General features: G+C 41.0%; 2 protein-coding genes across 3 annotated transcripts in view; one reads left to right on the top strand and one right to left on the bottom strand.

The window, feature by feature from the left end:
• The first annotated feature begins 1,363 nt into the window (after positions 1-1,363).
• On the top strand, positions 1,364-10,567 carry ZNF165 (zinc finger protein 165). 2 transcript variants are annotated; one of them, XM_023191635.2, is made up of 4 exons: positions 1,364-1,765; positions 6,424-6,834; positions 7,115-7,253; positions 9,567-10,567. In XM_023191635.2, the coding sequence occupies exons 2-4, from the start codon at positions 6,424-6,426 to the stop codon at positions 10,472-10,474; spliced, it is 1,458 nt and encodes a 485-aa protein (XP_023047403.1). In that variant the 5' UTR covers positions 1,364-1,765; the 3' UTR covers positions 10,475-10,567. The 2 variants fall into 2 exon arrangements, with proteins under 2 accessions (XP_023047403.1, XP_023047404.1); XM_023191636.2 differs by having other exon boundaries at positions 1,376-2,325.
• Positions 10,568-11,633: 1,066 nt separating this feature from the next.
• Positions 11,634-27,013, bottom strand: part of LOC111525995 — a 63,207-nt gene continuing 47,827 nt past the window's right edge. The window contains exon 2 of the mRNA XM_023191674.3: positions 11,634-12,425. Coding sequence (XP_023047442.2) covers positions 12,230-12,425 — 196 coding nt within the window. The 3' untranslated portion in view covers positions 11,634-12,229. The remainder of the gene's footprint in view (positions 12,426-27,013) is intronic.

The raw sequence follows: 27,013 nt of genomic DNA, 5'->3' as shown, positions 1-27,013 counted from the left end.
ACTAGTGTTAAAAAATAAAAACAAAAGCAAGAATCTGACAGATAGAGCCAGGTCTCTTCAAGGGTCTCTTCATAGCCCTTCTCAGGCTTGTATGCCTCATAAGAAAACTATCACATATGACTGCAAAACCCACCTTACACCAAAAATACTTCTGCAAGGACATCTGCCCAGCAACTGTTTGTCTAACCTCAGACTGGTGTCATCCTTGTTACCAATCTTTGTAGTCAAGGATAATAATTTCAAAACAATCACATAAACCTCCTCATCCTTCTTTTAAAAACCTTTGTCTTCCCTTATCTCCCTGAATAGAAACATAGTTTACTCTGGCAAGTCTATTCTTTAATGCAATTTCCTATTCCCGAATAAATTTTTTTTTTAATTTTTTATTTTTTTAGATGGAGTCTTGCTCTGATGCCTAGGCTGGAGTGCAGTGGCATGATCTTGGCTCACTGCAACCTTCACTTCCTGGGTTCAAGCGATACTCCTGTCTCAGCCTCCCAAGTAGCTGGGACTACAGGCGCTCGCCACCACACCCAGCAAATGTTTCTATTTTTAGTAGAGACGGGGTTTCACCATGTTGGCCAGGCTGGCTTTGAATTCCTTGTTAAATACAGTGAGTTCTAAATTTCTCTTCAAAGAACCAGTATGTCAGTACTTCAGCTCTTTGTTCTCCATTTTAAAGTTTAACTTCCTCGTTTTCCTCATGTCCTAGCCTCTAGTTTCAGTAAACGACCTTTTCTGCCAGTTCTAATCAGTAGTAGTTCACAACTGTTTCCCTGGTGACCTGCTCCGTCCTGAGTCACCCCTGGTCACCTGCTCTGTCGTGAGTCACCCCTGGTGACCTGCTCTGACCTGAGTCACCTTTAGTCACCTGTTCCGTAACCGTCCTTCGCGCCGAAACTACTCACCTCACCACCCCGGCTCATACCCCTTCTCTCTTTAAAATAGCCAATCGGAATTAACTTAGACTGTGCGGTCCAACCCTAGCCAGCACGGGAACCACACAGCACTAGGGACTACCTGCGCCAGGGATAAGAACTCCTTCCCCTCCTTTGATCAGGTGTGCTCTAGCCATTACTCTATCCGTGAGACGCACCCTTCTATAGAAGTAAATCGCTTTGCTGAGAAAATTTGTGCTCGAGTGTATATGTTTTTTTTTTTTTTTCCTTCTTCTTCTTTTTCTGAGACCGAGTCTCACTCTGTCACCCAAGCTGGAGTGTAGTGGCGTGGTCTCAGCTCACTGCAAGCCCCGCCTCCCGGGTTCAAGCGAGTCTCCTGCCTCAGCCTCCCAAGCAGCTGGGACTACAGGGGCGTGCCACCACGCCCGGCAATTTTTTTTTTTTTTTTTTTTTTTTTTTTTTGCATTTTCAGTAGATACAGGGTGTCACCCTGCAAGCCAAGATAGTCTTGATCTTCTGACCTCGTGATACGCCCGCCTTGGCCTCCCAAAGTGCTGGGATTACAGGCGTGAGCCACCGCGCCCGGCCAACGTCATTTTCTTTTCGAGCGTCCCCTCTGTTATTTAGCGAGACACACTACTACAATGGAGAAAAAAGACGCCTCCTCCTTCAAGCCCTGAGAGCTTCAGGACTTTGGCGAAAAGTCTGCGCCTGAAGCGACCCAGGAAGGATTCTTGGAATCGTAGTCCAAAGGCATCCCGCCTTCTGCGCAGACTCACAAGTCCCTGTGGACGGAATCCTTGAAGTGTAGTGCCGCTCAGTCCTTCCACCGGAAGTGTCCGATCGGAATCAGCCCGGTCCGAGAGGTGAGTCCGGGTTTGGGGACCCAGACGTCCAGCCCTGTTTCCCCCTCCAAACATCCAGTCCCTCTCATATTGCCTTTGAAATTAGCAGCCTCTGGGTGACTAGACCTTGGACCTCAGAGGAATCCCGGAGAAAAGTGGAACCAGCTTCGGCGTTGGGAGGGCAGGCACGCTTACGTATTTAGTGAGGGTTTGGCGGTCTCCATAGTTACCTCCGCCGCGCGTGACGTCATAGTGGAGCGCTGAGGGCGTGGTGGCGTGGGGTGGGGGCTGTCCTGCTGATCCTGAATTTGGGGTCACTGGTAAGAGGAGTCGCCCATTCCAGCCAGGTGGAACGGGGAGGGTGTCAGATGTCTCGGATCTGTCATTGTCTGCCAAAAGAAACTGCTGTGACGACCATCCCCAGTCCCCTGCTTCCCTTGGGAAGAGTAACTGCCCTTTTGTAGGACACTTGGGGACAACCCCGGCTTGTCCTGAAATTTATCGACACGGTAAATAGTATTTCCTGTGTACTGAGGATGCAGTGAAACCAACACTGGCCTCCTACCCTTGAGAAACACAAGGTACTATGGGAGCCTTTACCAGCATGCCCCTTGAAGCCTCTGTTCTGCTTTGTGGTCTCTACCGGATTTCCCCTGACTCTCTCCTCCTCCACCAACAAAACTCTCACCCGTCTTCCCCTCCTCCATATACCCACCAAGGCATGTTCATCCATCAGGAGCCCTCCTCTTTAACCTCCCCCTTTCTTATAATTAATTACTCGTTCCTCTCTGTTCTCCTAGCGTTTGTTTACACTTCTGCTTACCCGTTTTTGTAAGTCCTCCTAACACAGTATTATAAGGCACTAGATGCTCAATAAATATTTATTAAAGCTACTAACTTTAGGAGGACTAGGTTTTAAATGGATGAGAAATGATAAAATACCTGGAGATAGGACTATCAGCTGAGATAACATGTCGTAGAACCAGCTGTTTAGCATAATTGAAGTTTCATTCGGATTATATGGGCCTACTTTATACCCATCTTACTATGGTAAATGAGATCATGCTCATTAAGCATTAGGACACTGCTTGGTTAGGGCATCTAGGAAACATAACAAGAAACATCAAAGGAATGGCCCAGTAAAATATAAGGGATTGAGACTCTCTGGTTAATATACCATGGAACTAACCCCCCCCACACACTTTTTTTAATCATTGATAAATTTTGTTCTTATACTCACTCAAACTGTTTGTTTTCCAAGGTTCAGTCTGAACCTGTGATATTTATTTCATACTCTTGGAGAATTAATACTGATAGATATCTTCAACTACCCTTTTCATGAATCTTGTCTGCGGAGACCAACTCGGTTGTAGAGACCCTAACCCAGGCGCTAGAGAAATTAAAGACACACACACAGAAATATAGAATGTGAAGTGGGAAATCAGGGGTCTTACAGCCTTCAGAGCTGAGAGCCTTGAACAGAGATTTACCCACATGTTTATTGACAGCAAGCCAGTCATAAGATTTACTAAAAGTATGTTAATGAATATATATTAAATATTCATATAAAGTTAATTTCTTGCAAATGTTAAGTAAATGCACGTTGAATTTAATTTCTATATGTTTAAAAATGTATAGATATATGCATAAAAGAAATAAATTCATCTAAATATTAGTAGCATTTAAAAAAAAAAGTATTCCTTATGGGAAATAAAGGGATGGGCCGAAATAAAGGGATGGGCTCTGGCTAGTTATCTGCAGCATGAACATGTCCTTAAGGCACAGATCGCTCATGCTATTGTTTGTGCACAGTTTAAGAACTCCTTAAGCCATTTACCACCCTGGTGGGCCACGTGTTCCTTGCCCTCATTCCGGTAAACCGATCACCTTCCAGCGAGGGCATCAAGGCCATCACAAGCATGTCACAGTGCTGCAGAGATTTTGTTTATGGCCAGTTTGGGGGCCAGTTTATGGCCAGATTTGGGGGCCTGTTCCCAACACTTGTCAAAATCTGTCTTCCCATTACAAGTTCTTTTCCATTATTGAAATATCATTGTTTCTGTTGGAAATATTTTTCCAAGTAGATGTCTTATTATCATCTTAAATACAGATCATCCAAAACAGAAGTCATCTGAAACTTTCCAAATTTTTCCTTTCATTCAATCAACAAATATGAAGCCTTAAGAACACTTAAGAATGCATGGTCCTTAACCTCATGGAACAGCAATCAGTTGATGAAAAAAACAGCCAAACAACTAAAAATAATACAAGGACTTATATATTCATATATGTATGTGTTAGGAATTGTAAGAACTCAGACTAGAGTTGAGCAATTTCTTAACAGAGGCAGTAGAATTCTTAGTCACTCCAGCCACCACACCCTGTAAGCTGATCTCACCATCAACCTGCTGCTCATTCCCACTTCCTCAACTCTGTTCCTGTCCTTTCCTTTCTGAATCTTTCTCATCCTTTATTGTCCAATTTAAGCCCTATGTTAAATACAGTGAATTCTAAATTTCTCTTCAAAGAATTATTATGTCAGTATGTTCATTTCTTTGCTCTCCATTTTAAAGTTTATCCTCGTCTCCTTGCCCCTAGTTTCAGTAAACAACCTTTTCCACCAGTTCCAATCAGTAGTTCACATCTATTCCCCTGGTCACTTGCTCTGACCTGAGTCACCCCTGGTCACTTGCTCTGACCTGCATCACCTTAGTTACCCCTTCCATAACTGTCCTTCCTGCTGAAACTGCTCACCCCACCACTCTGGTTCATACCCCTACTCTCTTTAACATAGCCAATCGGAATTAGCTTAGACTGTGCAGTCTAACCCTAGCCAATAGGGGAACGACACAGCAGTAAGGGCTACCTGCGTCAGTGATAAGAACCCCTTCCTCTCCGTTGTTCAGGTGTGCTCTCGCCATTGCTCCATCTATGAGACACACCTTTCTATAGAAGCAAAATTGCCTTGATGAGAAAATTCATGTTTGAGTGCTGTTTCTTTTGCCGCACCAAAAATTTATTTCTAACACCCACCACCTCTGGGAAATACCTTCTACCATTCACAGTCTCTTCCCACCGCAGGACAGTTAGAACATTCAGCATCTCCACCATAAATTCATTTTATACTTCGATATTCAACATTTAACAAACATGTGCAATGTATATGTCATGTTAAATGTTTTCTCATTTAAATCTTTTATTTCCATGTTTTATCATTTCTTCCCAACTAGTTCACAAACTCAAACACTTCTTGTTTAATCCATTAAGCTGTATATTAGAATACAGATTTTCCAGGCATATGCCATACTGACCAAGTTACCATCTCTAGGAGCAGGGCCCAAGTCAGCATCTCCAGAGGTAGGGTCTAAGAACCTGTTTCTACCAAAGATCCCATATGATGATTAGGCAGCAAGCCCAGTGTTATATTCAGACTTTCTTGTAAACCATTGCTATACAACATATAGCCCAACACTTTGCTTGTGATAAGATTCTTAATAAAATGTATGTGATTGCATCAGTCAGTAGTCAACTTAGTGAAATGTTCAGTAAAAGAACCTCAGGCCTGGCACGGGGGCTCACACCTGTAATCCCAGCACTTTGGGAGGCCGAGGTGGGCAGTGGGCAGGTCACAAGGTCAGGAGTTTGAGACCAGCTTGGCCAACATGGTGAAACCCCATATCTACCAAAAATACAAAAACATTAGCCAGGTGTGGTGATGTGCATCTGAAATCCTAGCTACTCAGGAGGCTAAAGCAGGAGAATCACTGGAACCTGGGAGGCGGAGGTTGCAGTGAGCCGAGATTGTGCCATTGCACTCCAGCCTGGGTGACAGAGTGAGACTCCCTCTCAAAAAACAAACAAACAAAAAAAGAACCTCATACTTTCATGAATACAGTGGCTTCTGTCTTTTCCTATTACTACCCACCCTAGAAATGAAGAACATATTCATCTCTACAGTGTTCAGCAGGTCATTCTGCTCAGAAGAATTGACTCCTCTTCAATGACTCCTTAGTGCCTAAAAGATAAACTCCAAATTCATGAACTTGACATTTGATGTTTTCTACAGTGACATCTCCAAGCTTTGCCTCGATAATTTTCTTATACAAACCTACTAAACGTTTTGCTTTCCCACTTCTGTATTCCTGCCCTTACCCAATTGTTCAGACTGTTTCTCTGTTTGTAGTTTCCTATTTCTTTCTCTCCCACATCCCAGTCAAATCTTTTCTATTCTTCAGAATTTCATTTTTTCATTAAGCTTCCCTTGACAACTGCAACCATCTGTATTTTTCCCATCTCCTATTTTATGAAGCACTTCTATCATTTTTCTTTTTCATCCTTATTTTCTCTGTGACTTTTAAAATTTAATAACATGTACTTTGTTAATATTTAGTATTACATTTAAGTTTATTGTTTCTAATTTAAATTCTTATTTTTAAATTTAAACATTAAGCTATCTTGAAGCAGAAATCATAACAGTTGTATTCTACAAACCAAGTATGTCAGTGCTTTTGCATACAATAAATGCCCAGTAAATTTTTGTGTAATGGAGAATGATGATTTTTATTACGTGGTCTTTCATCTTCTTAGACAGTAATAGTAATTTGTGATCCCTCAGGAGGACTCTTGAAACTAAAGAAGACCCTTTCCAAAGCAGTTCTGATAATATATTCTTTCCACAGATGGCTACGGAATCAAAGAAAGCTGCAGCCCAGAACTCTCCAGAGGATGAAGGACTTTTGATAGTGAAGATAGAAGAGGAAGAATTTATCCACAGGCAGGACGCTTGCTTACAGAGAAGTGAACTTCTTAAGCAGGAGCTCTGCAGGCAGCTTTTTAGGCAGTTCTGCTACCAGGATTCTCCTGGACCTCGCGAGGCACTGAGCCAGCTCCGGGAGCTCTGTTGTCAGTGGTTGAAGCCGGAGATCCATACCAAGGAACAGATTCTGGAACTGCTGGTGCTGGAGCAGTTCCTGACCATCCTGCCAGGAGATTTGCAGGCCTGGGTGCATGAACATTACCCAGAGAGTGGAGAGGAGGCAGTGACCATAGTGGAAGATTTGGAAAGAGGCACTGATAAAGCAGTACTCCAGGTACATACGGTATGGGAGATCTAACACCTCCATAATGGATAAAGTCCCACAATGGGAGGAGAGGCCTGAGATTGCGTATCTAGCTTGCAGGAGCTATTGGTTGAATGTGCATTTATGTCTCCTTTCCTGTCTGTTTGATTCCACGTGACATTTTACAAATGACTCAGACTCGATTCTTCCTTCCCCAGTTTTGTATTCCTATGGGAGTTTCTCTTCGTTGTTAGAAGATGTTTAACACAGAGATTCTTTTATAAGTCCAAATGTACTTTATTTTTCTCAGGTTCAAGCCCATGAACATGGACAAGAAATATTCAGGAAAAAAGTGTCACCACCTAGACCAGCACTTAGTGTCCAGTTACAGCCAGTGGAAACCAAGGCCCATTTTGATTCATCAGAACCCCAGCTCCTATGGGACTGTGGTAAGGGGCAGAATGCCATACAGTGCACATCACTAAAGAAACAAGAGAATGAATCTCCCTTCACAAACTAGTCTTGGTAACTGTAGGTGGTCCTTTCCTTTATTACCCAATGAAAAGAGAGAACTTGTGGCCAGGTGTGGTGACTCATGCCTATAATCCTAGCACTTTGGGAGGCCGAGGCAGGCAGATCATGAAGTCAGGAGATTGAGACCATCCTGGCTAACATGGTGAAACCCCGTCTGTACTAAAAAATTAGCTGGGCATGGTGGCAGGCACCTGTAGTCCCAGCTGCTCGGGAGGCTGAGGCAGGAGAATGGTGTGAACCCAGGAGGCGGAGCTTGCAGTGAGCCAAGATCGCGCCACCGCACTCCAGCCTCGGTGACAGAGCGAGACTCAATCTCAAAAAGAAAAAAAAAAATGAAAAGAGAGAACTTGTTTTCCTGTGAGTCTTTGGCCAATTGTGGGGGAAAAGATAATTTTGTTCCTTATCCAGAATATTTCCAAAACACAGGACATTTTTATGATATGACCAAATTAAAGGAAATAAAAGTGAATGAGTGAGAAAATATCATAAAAAGAGAAAAGAAGCAAAAGAAAAAGAAATACATGGGCAGAAGCAAAACATGTTCATAGAGAAGTACATATAATGATCAAGAGAAACAGATACACGATGATATACTGAGAAATAGTATATAATTCACAAGTAACATAGACCGTGGTCCATATTTTTCCTCTTATGCTCTTGGTCTTATAAAGCTCTTTTACACTTTTATAGAAAGTTAGCTATACTTCTAGAGACTACTTCCATAGACTATGCATCTCTGTTCTAAAACTCATCTATTTAAAAGATTCATAGATACAGTATCACTTAAGGTGTGAATGGTCCCTATAGTAAACCCAAGAATAACTTGCTGTTTGTTTGTTTTGTTTTGTTTTGTTTTGTTTGGTTTTTTCCTGAGACGGAGTCTTGCTCTGTCACCCAGGCTGGAGTGCAGTGGCGTGATCTCGGCTTACTGCAACCTCTGTTTCCTGGGTTCAAGCAATTCTCCTGCCTCAGCCTCCCGAGTAGCTGGGATTACATGTGCCTGCCACCAAGCCTGGCTAATTTTGGTATTTTTAGTAGAGACGGGGTTTCACCATGTTGGCCAGGCTGGTCTCAAACTCCTGACCTCGTGATCCACCTGCCTCAGCCTTACAGAGTACTGGGATTACAGACATGAGCCACCGTGCCCAGCCACCATTAATTTTTAATTTCTACACATTCTGCCTTCAGGTTTGTTCTGGAAACATCTCCATCTATCCTATATAAAATTGTAAATTTCCTTCACCCCATGAACAGCACTCCCTAACCCTCTTTCCTGCCCTAGCATATTGTAGACAAAGGATACCTTATAACAACGAAGGGCAGTTCAACTCCAGCATGGTATAGAGTTGTGAGCTACAAGGTGGGATTTGTGAAGACTAGATCATAAATGGATCTTGGAAACCAGGCTGGGGAGTTTAGTCTTGTAACAAAAAAGAGAGAGAGAGAGAGAGATTCAAGGTTTTTGAGTAGAGTATGTAAGGATGACAGTGTTTAATGACCATTAGTCTAGTAAGGATCTTTAGGATAACTAGGAAGAAGAAAAGTGCAGTCAAAACAGCAAGGAGGCAGTTAAAGTCTAGATAGGAAATGGTGAGGTTGAAGGCTATAGCAATGGTAGCAGAAATGTAAAGGAAGGGATTTATACAAGGGACACTTAGCGGACAGAGATGACAGGATTTAGAAGACTGATTAACCCTGGAATATGAGGAAGAAATAGACGATAGTTGGATGGAAGTTTTCTCACACATACTTCAGAGAAATAGACGATAGTTGGATGGAAGTTTTCTCACACATACTTCATAGCTTTACTTTTCTTGTGTTCTCATCTGCTTTCTTTGAGGTAGTGCCTCCATTTTCCCTCTAGAAATGTATCATAGATCCAAGGTTCCCAAGATCCCCTTCAGTCAACATTGTAGAGTTCCTTCTCCTTACTCTGTCTCCCCCTGTCTCTTGAGTTCTTGCTGATGGCAATCCTCCTCCCAATCTTTTCTAATATATATGCTTCACATGTCTGATTCCTCTCTCTGCCAACCACTGCAGGCATTACTTGTTCTTACCAATGTTTCTTTCATTCCTGTCATCCTCTTTCCTTCTATCATTCCTCTTATATGAAAGGTCATATATTAAAGTGGGCATATCAATATGTAACTATCTTGAGCATGCTGCAAAATTTTCTTTCTTCTAGTGCAGCAAACAGGTGATATTTACCTCTTTCTTTTTTATTTTAGATAATGAGAGTGAAAACAGTAGATCCATGCCAAAGCTGGAAATTTTTGAAAAAATTGAATCACAGAGAATTACATCTGGAAGAATCTCAGGATACATATCAGAAGCATCTGGTGAATCTCAAGACATCTGTAAGTCTGCAGGCAGGGTAAAGAGGCAATGGGAAAAAGAATCAGGGGAGTCTCAGAGACTGTCATCTGCCCAGGATGAAGGTTTTGGTAAAATCCTCGCCCACAAAAATACAGTCAGAGGTGAAATAATAAGCCATGATGGATGTGAGAGGAGATTAAATCTGAACTCAAATGAATTCACACATCAGAAATCTTGTAAACATAGTACCTGTGACCAGAGCTTCAAATGGAACTCAGATTTTATTAACCCTCAAAGAATTTATGCTGGAGAAAAAATTCACCAATATGGAAAATCTTTCAAGAGTCCAAAACTTGCTAAACATGCAGCAGTTTTCAGTGCAGATAAAACTCATCAGTGTAATGAATGTGGGAAAGCTTTCAGGCACAGCTCAAAACTTGCTAGGCATCAGAGAATCCACACTGGAGAGAGACGCTATGAATGTAATGAATGTGGGAAAAGCTTTGCAGAGAGCTCAGATCTTACTAGACATCGGCGAATTCACACTGGGGAAAGACCCTTTGGGTGCAAAGAATGTGGGAGAGCATTCAACCTGAACTCACATCTTATCCGGCATCAGAGAATTCACACCAGAGAGAAACCCTATGAGTGTAGTGAATGTGGGAAAACCTTCCGAGTGAGCTCACATCTTATTCGACACTTTAGAATTCACACTGGAGAAAAACCCTATGAATGCAGTGAGTGTGGAAGAGCCTTCAGTAGGAGCTCAAACCTTAGTCAACACCAGAGAATTCACATGAGGGAAAACCTATTAATGTAAGGGACTTAAATTTGTATGTAAATGCTGAGGAAATGACACAATATGAAAAATATTAAATAAAAAATAAATATTGGGCAAGATGAAAGACTGAAAGACCAGTGTCTGGTCTTCATCTGTGTGTGTGTGCTTTCTGTGAGACTGATGATGTACCCCTTCTTTCATTGACTACTAAAGTCAAACCAAAAGAGCTACATTTAGGGGGCCTAATAAATAGGGTAGTCTATGGCAGTGCAATGTAAAGAAATAGAGACTGGGGAAACAAGCGTGATTACAGTGTGGGAAGAAAATAAAGATTTATTTTATTTATCAGTAAAGAGACTGATAATCAGTCCTAGTTTATTTTCCTAGTTAGTTTTGCACAAAAAGAAGTCAGCTTTGCACAGTGCACTGCAGAACAGTGTTTTCAGAGCATCCCTTTAAAAACTGAAGACCACAAAACTAAGTTAGATGCTCATGTTAAGTTAGAGAGTCATGTCAAATAAGGACATATGTAATGGTGGCATTCCTATATAAGGCCAAAATCTGTGTCCAGAGGTCATACCAGGAAGTAAAAAAGCAGAAGAGCACCCCAGGGAAGAGGCCAGAATCCAGATATTTAAGTAAGATAGGAAGAGAATAGAATTGGGTTAGGAGTGAGAAAATGTGTTCAAATTGAACTAAACCTCAGAAATTGGAGGATAGACACAGGATAACCGGGCTTTTACTGGTTTTTGGCACCTTTCTGGGGTAGGTTGATAGGGACTATAGGGAGCTCTCCTGACAGAAAGTGATAGGATTCTCTGGCTACTGGCAATTGTGGTAGATTACTGAGGAAGTTAGTACTGGAAATAATGGTCCTGAAATGTTATTTCATTGCTGCTGGCTGCTGTCTACAGAAAAGACTGAGAAGAGAGTGTAGAGCGATAGTATATGAAAGAGGGTAGGGAGGAATGATTTAAGTCTGAAACATTCCATAGTATGTAAGGTTTTTTTACATTATAAAATGTAAACAGGAGCTTGATGTTTTATGTATGATCATGTGAAATGTACAAAATCTCCCACCAAGAGGCTTTGTAAGAGATAGCATTTACTTTCAATGACTTTAAAAATGTCCTGACGGGATCTAAGTAACACAATATTTGGTTTGTTTTTTAAGGTAATGTTGAGCCCACAGTTTTTTACAGGTACTGTGCTAGTATGTCCTACCTCATTCTGTAACGGTTATTATTTTTCACATTTTATAGATGAGAAAATTCAGCAGTAATGAAGTTAACTATCTTGCTAAAGATCACATAGTAAGTGGTAGAACCAAGATTTTCACGCACATTTTATTCCAGGGCCCTAGTTCTTAACGCTTAAACTTGATTATGTCACTGAAAATATTCCTATGGAATATAACATCAGAAAAGATAGCGCTTGTACACCACAACTCTAAAGTTGGTGGCGGGAGAAAGAGGGAGACCTAGCACCCTTGTAGAAGGTTAATCCATCAACATTTCAAAATCATGGAGGGAGCTGCCACCCGCTAGGCTAGGAGCCGACTGCACCCTTAAACCCCGCGGCGGCTCCCTCCCTGTACGGGGCGCGGGAGACCACCACGGAGAGCCTCTTCCTAGAGGGGCCAGAAGCAGCAGGAGCCCCGGTACACGCCCATCTTCCGTCAGGGATGTGTGTCCGGGGTGAGTGAGTGTCCTGTGGCGTCCGGGACCAAGTTTGTGGCCCAGGGTTATGTGCGGACTTCACACCTCTAACTTTTCTCAGGGTTCCTGTTGATTGTTACGAACAGGATTTCGGGGATGAAAGTGGCAGCTGCAAGAGGAGGCTGCAACTGAGACCCCAGATTCGTCCCCCCTCCACCACACACAACACCAAGATGGGCCCCAGGAGGGCATGGAGAGAAGACTTCCTTTCTTCTCCTCTCCCCTCCTGGCGCTGGCAGTATGAAGCTCCCAGAGGCATTAGTAGAGGAGCCCTGTGGGAGAAATGAGGTGTATAATCACAATTAAATCTGTTTATGCTGTCATTGAACCTCTAAACACAATTGGATCATTTTCTAATGATCAGAAGTGTTATATGTAGATGTATTTGTAGTGAGACACACTAGTATACTTGCTTTGGTGTCTTAATTTTATAATATTTGTAGTCAAGCTTCACATCATTTCCATTGTTAAACTTAAAAAAAGTTGACTCGCAAATGAGAAATGAAGATTATAACCTAGAATGCACAGAATGGCAAGCCACTAATGCATTCAGTGAGGGAAGGGTAAAGGCAAGTTTTTATTAGCAAAAAGAGAGGTTCATATAAGCTGCTTAGAGGTCGTGTTCACTGGTTTCAGAGGCTCAAAGCTGGAGTTGTCAATTCATGGTGGAGATCCCATAATTAGGCAAGTGTTCTTTCCAGAACATCGCATCTGAATTACAGCAGTCATAAAGAATGTCTACTGATAAACCTTGTCAAAGCAGGAGATGCATGGAGGAAATGAAAGGGTTTCTTGTGCGGTGTTTAGAAAGTCCTTGGAAACAGTTCTTATCTCAAACATGTAAGCATGAGCCTCCTCTCCTTCATGCCTTCCCAGCCGTATTTTACCTGGGTCTGACAAAAGTGATTTCATCCTCGTATCTGCAGTTTTCAAATCATATTATTAATTGTATGTCTGTCTTACCTAGTTTGTGCTTTCTGTCGCACATGATAAAATTCACCCGAATTGTCCATTTTCCTTTTGAATTAGTGGTTCAATCAATGAGCTTCAAGATGACTAGGATGTCTTTAATCTTAAAAAAATAAATAAATGTTCTTAGCAACCTTTTCATTTCTGGAAGTTAGTAATGATTTATTTTGCCTTGGGAGTGACCCAAAAGAAACTTGCCCAAGGACAGCCTCCTTAAAGCAGACTTCCATATACCCCAACCTGCAAAATAAGACTTTACGTGAACTGTTACAGCCCATAACAGCTGCAGTCTTGACTATTAAATCTCAAAGGGAATAGAAAAGTCGCCTGACAGTTAAAGCATAGGACTACACTTGGGGCCAAGATATGGGCTACTTCATATGGAAGAACTCCAGCAACCAGGAGGTAGCTCATCAGAACGTTAGGCATTTCTGCTACCAGGAGACACCTGGACCCTGTGAGGCTTTGAGCTGATTCTGGGAACTTTGCCATCAGTGGCTGAGGCCAGAGACCCGCACCCAAGAACAGATCCATTGCTGGTGCTGGAGCAGTTCTTGACTATCCTGCCAGAGGAGCTCCAAGCCCAGATGTTAGAGCATCAGCCGGAGAACAAAGAGGACGTGGTGATCATGGCGGAGGATTTGGAAGGAGAGCTTAATGAAACAGAATGTCAGGTGTGATTAAAAGGCACATGAACACCCTAGCCAGAGAAAGAAGCAGCCACACACCCAGGGAAGCAAGGTTGCAGAGCTCAATCTCCACTCCCTTCTCTGTGTTTCTCACTCTCATCCTTTCTGGTTGCTCCTTACTTCTTAAGGGTGGAAGAAGACTGTGTCAGCATTCTTTCTCTATTCTATGCCCTGAGATGTGTTCTCTAAGATGTCTTTTAAATATATTAACTGTGGTTCCCTCGTTGAGTCTTTCATAAGCCCAGCCATATCTAATTGTTTGCAAGTTGCAGCCAGTGCATGTGGAATGGGACTGCACTCAGAATATCATCATCAAGCAGCACAGGAGCCACCAACTATTCCTTTCCAGCCAATGAAAAGACAGTTTAAATGGGAATATCCAGAATTCCAGGCCATTCATGAGCAAGGTGAGCATCGCAATCCATCTCAAGAGAAAGGGAGTAGTTGAAAGCTCTGCCAGTTACCCAGGCTGAACAGCATCAGGAGCATCTCAGACATAACACCATGCTGAATCAGACTGAAGGTCCATCCCCCGAAGTACTACATTCCAGCTTATGTGGCACTAACAAAGGACCTGATGCAGAATGGCATAATGCTGTCCTCCCTCATATCAGCCTCAGCAGGAAGTTGTACACTAGCTTCCCTAATTTCTTTTAAAAAGCTATTCTAGGCCATTCTTATAAAACAAAAGTACCTTTACTTTTTTGTAATATTTTCATAATATATAACTTCATATACCAATCTCTACTACACACTTAGTGCTTTCTCTGTAAAGTAGACTTTACTCTTTTGTCTTAAAATTACCTTTTCTGAATCCCCTGGATCACCTAAAGCCATTTTGTACCCTCTTTTCTGTTCCCTTGTAATAGAAGCTACATCATTGACCTGATCTTTTAGACTCATCTAAACATTTGTATTCTTTAGTCCCTGTTGTCTTTAATTCAAACATTACAAATAATTCTAAAATGTCCCTTAGGTCAGTCGTCTTCAGTATTACTTCCTCATTGGACCCATTACTTCTAACTTCGGTATGTTGGAATTTGTCCTGACTCTCAATAGAAACAAATTATTTTTCTCTTACCTGTCACTTTCCACATGCCATCTTCAGACCTTCCACTCACTTTCATCCTCCTCTACTTTTGACACTCATTTTTAATCCCATTACTCAACATAGCTCTCCTCTTGGTTGTTCCTTTATTCTGTCTCTTCCTTTGCTCAGTGGTTTGGACTGAATGTTTGTGGTCCCACCAACAACCCCCAAACAATTTATACATTGAGGCCCTAACCTCCAATCAGTTGGTGTTATAGATGCGGCCTTTGAGAGGTAATTAGTTTGAGGGCAGGGCCCTAGTATAATAGGATTAATGCCCTTTTAAAAGCAGACACCAGAGAGCTTGATATCTCTTCCATACACATGTGACGGTAAGGTCTTGTGAGCAAAAGAGCAAAAAAGTGATCATCTGAAAGCCAGAAGGAGAGCCCTCACCAGAAACCAACCATATTAGTACCCTGATCTCAACCTCCAGAACTGTGAGAAAATAAATTTCTCTTATTTAAAACCACCAGTATAGTATTTTGTTATGGCAGCCCAACTTAACACCACTTCATGTCCCAATTCTGTGGCAATAATGTGCACGAGAGGTCTCCTTCCATTTACCAGCTATCTTATTCCTCACTTACAAGGAATATATTCTTAGAGATATCACAAGCAGGGAAGATAGTTATCTGCATGCGGCATAGCTTGCTTGCTTAAAGAAAAGGACAAAAGTATTAATAGTAGATTTTGACTGAAGAACCATTTACATTTTCTAAGGGCCATTTTTTCACAGAAAACCAGTGTGTGCTCCCAAAAGTATAAGTAACCCAATTTAGTATTTTATTCAAAGTGAAACATATACTTAGGAATAGAATTCATGAAAAATTTTAAAAATATAGGATGCATACTCCATTCACAGTGGCTATATCCTAGAAAATCCCTAAGTATTACTCTGTACTATATTTCTTTCCCTTAATTTGGGGAAACTTTAGTTACTGAGATTATACCCTTGAGATATGGAGATCTTTACGATTCAAGACTCAGACTTAACTAGCCTAGTTTTCCTTTTCTTTATTCTGGTTCCCCATCTTCCAAATGAGTCTGTAGTTGGAAACTCTCACCCCTTAGTTTCCTCCCAATCAGCACCAGTTTGGGGGAGTTAAGGAATTATTTTTCATTTCCAGCTCTGGCTCTAAATAATGTGTCTCCAGCAGTGAAATGTAGGCCAAGATAGCTCTCTGATATGTAGCTCCTACAAAGGAACCCACTTCTCAGAAGCACTGAAAAAGGCAAATTATGAAGGTTCATAATACAATATAATAAACATTCTTTAGTCATCCACTATTACAGATAATAAGCCAAATTTTAAATTCATACTGTGTAACAAATTTGAATTTAGAAATAATTCCTCTTTATTCTTTTCATTTCAACCCAAAGTTACTTACTGATACAGTTCAGATATGTGTCTCCACCCAAATCTCATGTTGAATTGTAATCCCCAATATTGGAGATCGGGCCTGGTGGGAGGTGATTGGGTCATGGAGTTGGATCCTTCTGAATGGTTTAGCGCCATCAGTTCTCCTGATAGTGAATTCTTGTGTGATCTCGTTCTTTACAAGTGTGTGGCACTTCTCCCTTCTCTGTCTCTCTTGCTCCTGCTCCTGCCATGTAAGAATCCTGCTCTCCCTTTGCCTTCTGCCATAATTGTAAGTTTTCTGAGGCCTCCTCAGAAGCCAAGCAGATACCAGCGTCATGCTTCCTGTACAGCCTACAGAACCATGAGCCAATTAAACCTCTTTTCTTTATAAATTACCCAGTCTCAGGTATTTCGTTGTAGCAATGTGAGAATGAACTAATACACTAACTCTCAAACATAACTTTTTATGTATCCACATCATTTCCTAAAATTTTGTAGAAGTCTTAAAATATTATATTTTAATCCCATCTTTCTCATCTGAAAGCACTGACATTCCATGTTTTTTCAAGAAAAAAATTTGGTTAGAAACACAGCAAAGTTTGTCTTCTGAGTATGTACATTTTATAAAGACAAAATTAAAAACCCTTTATAACATAAACCCTGGGAAAAGATTTTGGTCCATAGCCTAGAAACATTGTAATATGTTGCTTAAATGAGACTCATGACATTTTAACATGTATTTTATTATTGTTTATTTCTTTACTTATATGTCATATAATCCTTTTGTTCTTCTGTTTTGATTTGGCAGAGCCAATACTCACCTATACTACAGCTTTCTTATGCCAGCACAAGAACGCTGTATTCAAAATGCTTTCCATGTATTACCTTCTTTTATCCTCAGATATCCTTGGCAGATAGTACGGCAGATATTACCCTCATCTTATTGAAGAAAATTCTGAGTATAAGGAAGTCAAATAACTTGTCAACAGTTACACGGTTATGAGGCAAAGCAGCAACAATCTCCAAAGCTACAGCTATTTATACAAAGACAATACATAAACCCTTACATTATAAGTGTCTAGTGCGTTGCAAAGAAGACTTATGAGTGTTTAGCTAGAAGACTGAAGGAATTCAGGAAATGTCACTCCAAAATATGCCAATTTGGTATATGGGTTAATTCTAGCCAAAGCCACTTGAAAAACAACAAACATAAGGAGAAGCTTTCTCTGAACTCCCCCTATCTGCCTAAAGACAGATCCTCCAAAAGGAGCTCAGTTGTCATCAGTCCCCTCCCTGAGAGTTTCATCAACCAGGGAAGATTAACTCTTATCACAAGAGAAGGGGCTAGAAGTTGACACAACACCTAGACAAACTTCTTCAAAAACTATCATCTCTTCTTCTGAGGACCCATTCATCTTGCCCAAAAATTATTTCTCCCCTAAATTGCCTACATCTCACCTCCCCTCCCCTGTAGACAGAGATATAAACTCCTGAATCTCACTGGTGGTTTAGGTGTATGCTTTTTTTTCTGTACTGCCTCCATGCACATAATAAAATTGTACATCTTCTCATGTTAACCTGCCTGTTATCAATTTCTGTCATAGACTCAGTTATCAAATCCTCAGAGGGTAGAGGGAAAGTCTTTTCACCTTGCAAGACATTTTGAAGAATCATCTCCATATGAGGGCCATCAAGTCAGGAAAAAATGTGCCATGTGAGAAGGAAATGACCTTGGAGCTTTCTTTGTGCTCCTTCTCATAGCATCCTTTTCCAAAATGCATTATCCATTGGGAACGGCCTGAATTCTTAGCAAAATTGGCCCCCATATTTATTCCATTATTAGGGTCTCTTATCTACATGGAAGTTTGGTGCCTTATCAGAGCTGAGTTCACCCAAAAACGTCTCTTACATTCATTGCATTCATAGAGTTTCTCTACTGTGTGAAGTCTCTTGTACTGAATAAGGCTGGCACTTTAATTTAAAGCTTACCCACATTCTTTACATTTATAAAACCTCACTTTGACATAGATTTTCAGGATAAGAGTGTTGACCAATTACACTTATTACAATGATACAGTTCTCCCAAGAGTGACTTCTCAGATACCCAGTTAAGTTGGAAACACTAAATAAACATTTTCCCACTCAATATAATTATAAGGTTTTTCTCCAGTCTGGTTTCTTCTGTGTCTAATGAGATTTGAGTTCCAGGCAAAATTATCCTCACAATTACAACCTGTATGTTTAAAGGCTTCTCTGCAATTGTCTTCCTTGTCAGTTTCCCCATTGAGTCTGCTAGATCTTCATGCCTGGCCTCAAAGATGTGTGATCTATGCAGTCACACAGGCCACAGGGCCCAGTATTCACGAGGGTACTGTGTTTAGAGGGCCCTGAGCACAGTTTAGTGCTCTGTTGTCACAGGCTTGAAACTGTTAATTTTACCTTTGAACTTGTGTTTTGTAAGTGAGGTAAGTAGAACAATAGAGCATACACATGAGCAGAAGCTCTCCATGCTATATGTGTTATCTGTGATTTCTTGCTGCACCATTCACGTATGGCACTTGTGATCCTCCATGAGCATGGAATTCTGGTGGGTCAACAATGCATCACAGTTCATTCAGCAAGATTCAAAGTGAGTACAAGGAAAGTATTTGAGTAAGCTGGGGCACTCATAGCCTGGAGAGATCATGCTTTCTGCAGGAGCTAGAACTTGCTTTTAAGTCAGAAATCTGTCAATGGCAGGGTCTAAAAAACTGGAGTAGCCAAGGAACTGTCAGGGCTCAAAGCATGGTGTGCCAAAGTATGGCACCTTGGCATGTGCTGAAGGAGATAGGAGGACTTCAGAAGCAAGAAAGTCTCTCTGACCTTCTCCTGCCTCCTGTCTCTTGCCCATCTTTCTCTTTTTATAGTTTGCAAGCAAACTATAAAAGGTCACTCTCTCTGACCTACCTCCCTTGAAAGTAGGTCACAAGATCCTCATGGGTCAGATGTCCTGCCTTATACTTAAAGGAAAGGAATTCATGCAGAGAGACCAAGAAGAATCTGAACAAAGAGACCTTGCTCAGTTTATTACCATAAAATCATACCCTTTTTGTTCAATCAGGTTTCTTCACAACCATCTGCTTTTTTCATCATACTTAGGCTAAAAATACAGTTTTCCCTGATTCAGTCTTCATTTCTGAAGGTTCTTGTGGCATGTAAAACTTTAATTAGATAAATTTGTAATGCTTTCCTCTTGTTAATACGTCTTTTGTTATAGGTGTGTCAGCCATGACTCCTGTGTTTCATAAGGAAAAAGTATTTCTTTTTTATTCATGTTACTTTTTATATTAGGCAAACACTTCCTGAAAATGACACAGAAGGAAAGGGAAAGATCGAGTAACTCATAGTTCTTTTTTCTTTCAATCCTTCCTAACTCATCAGTAAGCTAAAGATAGAGAGTTTTGGTAGACTGTGTGCCTTTCAAGTGATGAGTTCGTTTTATACAGTGTTTTCACTAATGTGGTAAGAACAAAATACATATGCATGTAGAAGCTACAAAATATGAATTTTGTGTAATCTTGGTAATTCTACATGAGATAAATGCTTTTATGTTTGCATTTAAAACTGGCATTGCATAATATAAAGATGAACAATAAAATTAATGCTAATAATTTAAAATCCACCCCTAGCTATTATGTTTCCCTGACTGGTCTATAAAAGAGGGAAAAATAATTTTCCCTTTACCCTTCTAAGTTTTTGTTGGGGCCCCTGTAACAAAAGACAAATTAATAAGAAAAAAACAAATAAGATGGTTAACATGTAGTATTATATCTCATGTATGCATGGGGAAAAGCTCAAAGAAAGAGTAACTCTCAAAGAGATGGCTTAGAATTCCGGCTTAAACACCATCTTTAGCTAAAAACAAAGAGGTGTGAGAGAGACCAGTTATGGGAATGACCAGGAAAAGTAAACAAGAATAAGGTTTGTTGTACAAATTAAAGTTTGTGCCTTCTCTATTGATATGACTGTCTTGTAATTCAGAGTCTTCCTTCTCTTCCTGGTATAGAGAGGGAGACACCCTTATAAACAGAGATGTCCTGTTTTATAAATACAAGTTTCACTTTCATTAGGGTAACTTCTACCTTGTTTTCAGATCTTCTCCTGTGTTTGCTGTTTCTCAGAATAATCCTTATGTCAAAAAAGTGTATTTGGGGTTGTGGGGGGAAAAAAGAAAATAAACCTTTTATCTAAGAAATGTGAGCCCCTTTAAATTATCAGGCCCAGAGAGACATTAGAATGAAACAGCAGTCATGTCACTCTACCTCAAGTTAAATAATTATCTCTTGAAGCCACCTGCTGTGTGGACTCTCAAATAACTGATGCCAAGAAGCAATAAAGTACAATATGCTGGACACCATAACTCATACCCCATAGTTCATATAGCCAATGTTAACATATAGCCAATCATTAATCAATGTTATCTCTGTAAACCAATGAGAATTACTGTCAAACAATGTTGCATCAGTTCACTCCTTGTTCCCTTTGACTTTAAAAGCCTTGTAACCAAGGCTGGCACAGCACTCCCCAGGCAACTTGGAAGTGTGTCCTGGGCAGCTGTCCTCACTTTGGCTCAAGTAAACTCCTTAAATTATATTTTGTGCCTCAATCTCTTCCTTTTAGGTTGACATTTTTGCCACTGTGAGCAGGATTCAGAACAACCCATCCCCTACCATACAACATTCCTCCTGGACTCAAGAGGTTGGCCACCTCCAACCCCTTATGTTCATTCTTCTGACTCCGAGAGAAATTGTTGAAGATAAAGGGGTGAGTTCTACTGAAAATCTGTACCTTTTCACTTTTTGGTTTAAAGTCTATACTTTGTTTCAGCTATTCTTTCCAATCCTCCCTTTCGAGAATGAAGGTTTTCTATTGTTACCCTGCAGATAGAAGATTTGGGTTACAGGAAAAACTGCCTTTTCTGCCTCTGCCTGAGGACAGAAGGTTCAGGTCACAGTCAGGCAATGAGCTTTGCAGAGAATTCCTGCCTCTTCCACCTCTGTCCCACAGAGGGTTCGGTTCAAAGTACTGGCAATTAGGCACTGGTGGTTTCATTTTACATGGCATGCTTTTAAGACTACAGGTGTTTTCTATTGCTGGAAATCCAGATGTAGATTTTCATTTGTTACCAATTCCTGTTAGTTATAACTGAAAAATATATGAGGGTGAGTTCTCTTGCCCTGAAGAAAAGAAGCAATTGCGCCTTCTGACCCATTCAGGTGTTCCAGATGACTGAAGACTTTGCAGAGGTGTCAGGTATATGGCCTAGGATGTGAAGTGGCCTCGTAGAGCATTCCTCACCAAAATAACATTTTAGGGATCCCTTTCTGCTCTTCAGGTATAATATGAGGGTATGGTCCCCTATACCTTGAGCACTCTAATGTCACCTGGTAGTTAGAGATAGCCCAAGATATGTAAGAGAGCAATTCACAACTCTTGGGTGACACCTAGAGCAGTGACACTTACAAGCAGCACACTTGGACTCTAAACACATTCCTAGCCTTAGTCACTTTTGAAAAGTTCCTAAAATATGAGAAATCAAGCCTAAAAATCTGAGCACTCTTTTAAGGGACAGCCACCTTTAGAAATACCAACTGAATTTATAATGTTTATGGAGTGTCCTCTTATAAACACCTAGGAACGTGGACCCACCTAAACCAGGATGGTCATAGCAGCAATGGCCAAAATAGGCATCTTTAGAAATGGCTAAAATCATTTATTGGTGCACACAGTTGGAAGAAGCTGGTTTAGAACCAGACAAATTGAATGGGGAGACTTACTTCCAACAGCAACTAGAAACTTCTAAAGAAATTCTGAGAAAATTCCTCTATTCAAGAATGTGACAGGAAAATACCTTGGGCCCCCAAAATCACTAAGCTGAAGGGAAAACTCAAGCTGGGAGCTACTTAGGGCAAACCTGTCTCTCATTCTATTCAAAGTTTTCTCTCTGCTCGCTGAGATAAATGCATATCTGATTGCCTCCTTTGGAAAGGCTAATCAGAAACTCAAAAGAATACAACCGTTTGTCTCTCATCTATCTGTGACCTGGAAGCCCCCTTCCCACTTCCAGTCTTCCTGCCTTTGCCTCCAGTTGTCCCGCCTTTCTGAACCGAAGCTATGTACTTCTTATATGTATTGATAGATGTCTCATGTCTCCCTAAAATGTATAAAACCAAGCTGTGCCCTGACCACCTTGGGTACATGTTGTCAGGACTTCCTGAGGCTGTGTCACGGGTGTGTGTCCTCACCTTGGCAAAATAAACTTTCTAAATTAACTGAGACCTGTCTCAAGTTTTCGGGGTTCACAAGAGGTAAACAAAAGAATATCTGAAACTATTTCTGAATTTTAAAAGACTTCAGAGACTTGCTTTCTTTCACCTCCAGCTCTTCCTCCTTCTACTCCTAAAATAGCCTCTGCAAAAATTATAACTCAGGAAATTATGACAATGAAAGAGATCAAACTAACCAACTCCATCTTGTTTGTAACCTCTAAGCTGTCCTTGTTCATCCCTGGGCATAGGCCGAACTAACCTTGGGAAGGAATTTATCATTTAACTTTGAAACAAAAATTATAATAGCCCTTTCCCAGAAAAACAAAACAAAAAAAACACACAAACCCTTCCTACCTGGGGACCAGTCTACTTTAGTAGTACTAACAAATTAGCTGTAAGATTACTGTTTGAGACCATGCAGCCTCCAGCTGCAAGAGTCTGAACCTCCTCAAGGGGCTCCTGGGAATAACATCACTGTTGTAAACCCCAAGATCAGTGCTTGAGATATTTTGCAGATCCTACATTCCAGTGCATCAGCTGACACCACCAGACGGGTAATCTGGATCAACCAGTTCTGCAGTCTCACCCAGGAACAGAAGACAGCAAGAAAAACTCACTTGGACCCCCTGTGATTCCATCTCCAACCTGACCAATCAGCACTCCCCACTTCCCAAGCCCCTACCTGCTAAATTATAGTTTAAAACTCTGATCCTTGAGTTTTCAGAGACTAATTTGAGTAATAATAAAACTCCAGTCTCCCACACCATAGGCTCTGCATGAATAACTCTTTCTCTATTGCAGTTCCCCTGTCTTGATATATCAACTTTGTCTAGGCAGTGGGCAAGGTAAATCTGTTGAGTGGTTACATCCCTATGCCTTCATATTCTTTCTTATCTGAACTCCCCTGTCCTAACTTGCCTCTCCTTCCATTATCACTGCCTGAGGAAGTCTCCTAGGTCTTTTCTAAACATGTAGATTAGAGTAGAATTCCACAAGGTACTCAAACATCAGTTGATTCTGTACTTGATTATTTTGAACGATTTGAAGACAACTTTTAAACAAAATTCCGAATGGCTGATTCTAATCTCCAAGATCACCAGAATGATTATCTTATAAATTCTACTTTCCTCAACGACTTAAATGAGGACTTGGTTATCTTAGTTAAAAGACACCAGCTTAATTGGGTGAGTATATAAATTCATGAATTAGCAAGCTTAGCAGATCAACTTTCTAAAGCTACTAAGAAAAAAGAAAATAACTAAGGCCTCAAAGAGGCCTTAGTTTGTAACTACGACAATTGACTAGTCAAACTAGGCCTTTTGAGAAAAGATGAATGATCCTCTTTCTAATGACAAAAGAGGCATTTGCTTCTATTGCAAAAAGCCTGGCCATTTTATTTATTTATTTATTTATTTGAGATGGAGTTTCGCTCTTGTTGCCCAGGCTAGAGTGCGATCTCAGCTCATTGCAACCTCCACTTCCTGGATTCAAGCGATTCTCCTGCCTCAGCCTCCCAAGTAGCTGGGATTACAGGCATGTGCCACCACGACCAATTAATTTTGTATTTTGAGTAGAGACAGGGTTTCTCCATGTTGGTCAGGCTGATATCGAACTCCTGACCTCAGGTGATCCGCCCACCTCGGCCTCCCAGAGGGTTGGGATTACAGGCGTGAGCCACCGTGCCCGGCCATGCCTGGCCATTTTTAAAAGGATTGTGGAAAACTTAAATGACAGCAGGAACAACAAGAGGACAGGGCCTGACAAGATAAGTAGGGTTGCTTCAAGGACCAAAAGGGGGCTTTCCCATTTCTCCAAATGTATCTTAAATCTTCATGAATGGAGAACAGACACATACCCTCAAAACACCAGAGCTACTTTTTCTGTCCTCTACCCTACGACCTTAAACTGTCTGCTTCCTCAGAGTAATGAAACTAAATGGTAGGGGTATCTAATCAACCTATTACTGTATGTAAGTCCAAAACCTTAGAATTCCAGGTAGGCTTACTCAGTGTTGTTCCTTTCTGCTTGTTCCCTCAGCTCCCATATATCTCTTAGGCAAATATTTTTTGGAATTTCAAAATGCACACATTTTCTTCTCTTGAAAGGGAGAAATGTATTTAAATTTGTAACAGAAGGAGCAAATGAACAACTACAGAATAAGAATGAAACTCCTAAGATTATAAAAAATATATATCCAATAATATTTTTCTACACTGGGACTAATAAATGCCACTGATAATTTATTGCAAGCTTTGCCAGATCATTTATGGTCCCGCTCCTCCGCTGACATTGGTAAAATGTATTCAGCTGCCACCATTAAAGTGGAAGTAAACCCGATTAAATCCTTACCCAATATCAGCCAATACCCTTTGAATGTCTTGCTGGATTTTGCAGTCTCTTGAAGATATAAATCTTATTATTTATTTGAAATGTTAACATCCAAGGAATTAGCTAAGCAGCATTCTAGCTGAGATCAGATTTGAAAGAGTTAAAATTCTTTAGGCCATCACAAAATTCCTTTCCTCAGTGGATATGTTACCAGAAAAGGGTTCTGATCCAGACCCCAAGGGAGGGTTCTTGGATCTCGTGCAAGAATTCAAGGCAAATCCATGGAGTAAAGTGAAAGCAAGTTTATTAGCAAAGTAAAGGAATAAAAAATGGCTACTCCATAGGCAGAGCAGCAGCTTGGGCTGCTTGACTGATAATACTTGAGTATGTGCTAAACAAGGGGTAGATTATTCATGAGTTTTCTGGGAAAGGGATAGGTAATTCCCCAGAACAGAGGGTTTCTCCCCATTTTAGACCATATAGGGTAACTTCCTGATGTTGCCATGGCATTTGTAAACTGTCATGGTGCTGGTGGAAGTGTCTTTTAGCATGCTAATGCATTATAATTAGCATATAATAAGCAGCAAGGACAATCAGAGATCCCTTTCTTAGCCATCTTGGTTTTGGTAGGTTTTGGCTAGCTTCTTTACTGCATCCTGTTTTATCAGCAAAGTCTTTGTGACCTGTATCTTGTGCCGACCTCCTATCTCATCCGTGACTTAGAATGCCTTACCTCCTAGAATGTAGCCCAATAGGTCTCAGCCTGTATTTTGCCCAGCCCCTTTTCAGGATGGGGTTGCTCTGGTTCACACACCTCTAGCAGACACCATTAGCTCAGGAGAAAACAAATAAACAAACATATATTAGAATAAATTTGAGTTATTTGTTTCAAATTATTTGCATGACTCTTGACATTTTGGGGTACTCATTTGTGATTCTTTTTTTTTTTTTTTCTTCTTTTTTGAGACGGAGTCTCGCTCTGTCGCCCAGGCTAGAGTGCAGTGGCCGGATCTCAGCTCACTGCAAGCTCCGCCTTCTGGGTTTACGCCATTCTCCTGCCTCAGCCTCCCGAGTAGCTGGGACTACATTAGCTGGGATTACAGGCGCCCGCCACCTCGCCCGGCTAGATTTTTGTATTTTTTTAGTAGAGACGGGGTTTCACCATGTTAGCCAGGATGGTCTGGATCTCCTGACCTCGTGATCCGCCCGTCTCGGCCTCCCAAAGTGCTGGGATTACAGGCTTGAGCCACCGCGCACGGCCATTTGTAATTTTTTCTACTATAGGAAACTAAAATACTCCTCTCTAAAATACTGAGCTAGAAAAGGTAAAAATGCATGAGGACATTCTGCCTCCTTCCTTGCTTGCCTGATGGCAGGAAAGCCATTTTCAAAGACAAAGGTTTTCCTGCCTTTTCCCACCTGAAGACTAGTCCTTTTACAAAGCTTACATATCAGCTCAGAGGCAGCCCCAGAGAATCTAGAAGCAGACTTTACTCTTCCCATAAATTCACTTTTCCATATTTTGCCACCTTTGGCACTACCCCTATAGGCACCTTTGGTTTTCCTGTTTTACCAGCTGTCTCTTTCAATCTTCCATTTGGCCTTTATGTGTAGGACATCAGCTGAGAAGCAGAGACCCTAGAGAATATGGCCTGACTAAAACATGGGTTGTATACAATTTGTGGCTTGCAAGAATTTCTTTCTTTGACATTTGAGGTGGTTCTGGGTCTTGTGAGGACTACTTTGCACCTCTTTAGAGATTTCCTTGTGCATCTTTGGTTAAGATGCACAAGGCCTTAGGTAAGGCTTATTGGTTCAGGTGAGTCACTTGAAAAGGTATCTTTAGTTTAAAAGAAAGAAAGAAAAAAAAAAGCTTAAAAACTAGGAATATTGGCTGTTTGTCCCAGATGAAATCTGATAAAAGATGTGAAAAGAATTTTATTAAGAGATCTATGGTCAGAAGTCAGCTTAATTAAAAGCTGATAATCAGGCGTGTGTGTGTGTGTGTGTGTGTGAGTCTGTGTGTGTGTGCGTGAGATGTATGTATATATGGCCTTTCTGCTTTTTCTCTTTTGGATTCTGTTTCCAGGAATTTTTGTTTGTTTGTTTTTTC

Source organism: Piliocolobus tephrosceles, chromosome 5, assembly GCF_002776525.5.
Source record: "Piliocolobus tephrosceles isolate RC106 chromosome 5, ASM277652v3, whole genome shotgun sequence".
Lineage (NCBI taxonomy): Eukaryota > Metazoa > Chordata > Mammalia > Primates > Cercopithecidae > Piliocolobus > Piliocolobus tephrosceles.
The sequence above is the reverse complement of the archived record's forward strand: the minus strand, read 5'-3'. Positions and strand labels throughout refer to the sequence as shown.